This window comes from Etheostoma cragini, chromosome 15, assembly GCF_013103735.1.
Source record: "Etheostoma cragini isolate CJK2018 chromosome 15, CSU_Ecrag_1.0, whole genome shotgun sequence".
Classification (NCBI taxonomy): domain Eukaryota; kingdom Metazoa; phylum Chordata; class Actinopteri; order Perciformes; family Percidae; genus Etheostoma; species Etheostoma cragini.
The window spans coordinates 23,558,536-23,560,574 of record NC_048421.1 but is presented as its reverse complement, the minus strand read 5'-3'; the positions used below and the strand labels follow the sequence as shown (position 1 = coordinate 23,560,574).

General features: G+C 46.9%; 1 protein-coding gene across 1 annotated transcript in view; it reads right to left on the bottom strand.

Annotated features, from left to right (window-relative positions):
• Positions 1 to 75: 75 nt before the first annotated feature.
• The window catches only part of LOC117958219 (hydroxyacid oxidase 1-like), a 4,584-nt gene continuing 2,620 nt past the window's right edge, over positions 76 to 2,039 (bottom strand). Inside the window, exons 3-7 of the mRNA XM_034894495.1 lie at positions 1,890 to 1,906; positions 1,259 to 1,350; positions 725 to 883; positions 430 to 499; positions 76 to 334 (exon numbers count right to left, since the gene is read on the bottom strand). Coding sequence (XP_034750386.1) covers positions 267 to 334; positions 430 to 499; positions 725 to 883; positions 1,259 to 1,350; positions 1,890 to 1,906 — 406 coding nt within the window. The 3' untranslated portion in view covers positions 76 to 266. The remainder of the gene's footprint in view (positions 335 to 429; positions 500 to 724; positions 884 to 1,258; positions 1,351 to 1,889; positions 1,907 to 2,039) is intronic.

The window sequence follows — 2,039 nt, the reverse complement described above, 5'->3', positions numbered from 1 at the left end:
CCCCCCCCCCCCCCTGCCCTCCCCTGTCTGGGCTAGAGAAAAAACCACCATGCATTTGACTTTGGATTTTAATTTCAGGTTCACTTAGGTTAGGTTCCCTTACTCCAAGACCCCGGCCAGCCTTCCATGAGATTGGATGATGTGTTATTTTCAGGTAAAACATTTTCAAGGAATATTAAAAATTATATTAAAATCATTTGACTAACGAATGTCCAATGAACCAACGACAATATGTGGTCTGGTGATTCCTGCAGCAGATTCTTCTCTCACATCCTGGAGGTGAAGTCCACCCTCCGGACCAGAGACCTGTTCACCTCCGAAACAGAACGACAACCTACACACACAAACACACACACGCAGAATGGAGAAAAAGAGTTGATACGCGGGTGTTTTTCGCACCGTGTGTGTGTGTGTGTGTGTGTGTGTTACCTGACAGGGCCATAGCCAGATGCAGTTCCTCTTTTAGAAGTTCCAGAACCTGTATGACTCCCTGTTCCCCCTGGACACACACACACACACACACAGACAGAGAGACACACACACACACACACACACACAGAGAGAGAGACACACACATTATAGAATGCAGTGTCTTTGTTTTGATCCGTGCTGATTGACTTTTAACGTCCAAACACGTTAAAAGCAAATGGAAATTGAAATTTTCTTATGGCATCCGAGGGATTGGGGTCGGGACTCTCAGCCCCCCCTCCTGATTAGGGCTCACCTGACAGGCGAGACCCCACAGCACCGGTCGGCCGACGAAGACCGCCTTCGCTCCCAGAGCTAAAGCCTTGAGGACGTCCGTCCCTCGCCGCACTCCTCCGTCCATGAAGACGTCACAGCGACTCTGCACTGCCCTCACTACCTCCTCCAGCACGTCTATCTACACACACACACACACACACTTACTCTACTTCATAATTATACTGTCACAAAAAGTACATTTAAAAGGGGTCTTAATGTTACGGTCAACAAATCCCATAAGAAAGTAGTAGGTAGCAGTACTAGTAGTAGTTTGGGGATTTTGTCTGCATAACAAAGACTGAGAACAGTTAGTAGTTGTATGTAAAACGTCTTTAACGTAAGAAAAAGAACATGTCTCTCCCACAGAAACACGTCTCCTGGACTGCCCGAAACGCTTGGTTTCCATTTGTGTCTTTATGTCCTTCAATTGGTGACGTCCCCCATTGAATATGCCCAGTGCCTAATTGGGCACTTTTAAGCCATTTTACTGCTTATGTGGCTTACACACACGCACCGTGGCAGGAACCCCGTCCAGCTGTCGAGCTCCGTGATTGGACACCAGGATGCCATCGGCTCCGTAGTTCACAGCCTGGAGAGCATCCTCACCTGACCACACACACACACACACGATTGTAGTTTCTAATGTTTTCAGAGATGCATTGGCAAAGCTAAAGCTTCATGAACCATTGTTGACCCCTCTAGATGTCATTGTTGGCTTATTGGAAGTCTCAAGAAATACTCAAAAAGAATAATTCAGTGTCCTTTCAACCCTTTGTTGAACAGAGAGCGCCATCTAGAGGACTCAGAACATAAAGACGCATTTCTTAACGCCAGGAGGGCAAATACGGGCAATATCTCAAACACACTTAGAAGCAAATGTACATTTTGACAAAACAAATCTAAAATTGTCAATTAATAATAATGTATGCTGAATCCCGTGAGGGGGAATTACAATTTACACTCTGTTATTACACAGGCCTGAATTACACACACACACACACACACACACACACACGCTCAGGACCTATTCATGCACTAATGGAGAGAGTGAGTGTGTGTGTGTGTGTGTGTGTGTGGGGGGGGCTGCCCAAGGAAAGGCGCCCTGAGCAGTTGGGGGTTCGTTGCCTTGCTCAAGAGCACCTTACCAGTGCCCAGGAGGGCACTGGTAAGGCCCCCTGTATGGTAAGGAACTGGCACCTCTCCAGCTCCCAGTCCACCACCATGCTTGGGTCATTAATCACTAATTAACTAACTGATGAACTAATGGTATTGAGTGTGTGTGTGTGTGTGTGTGT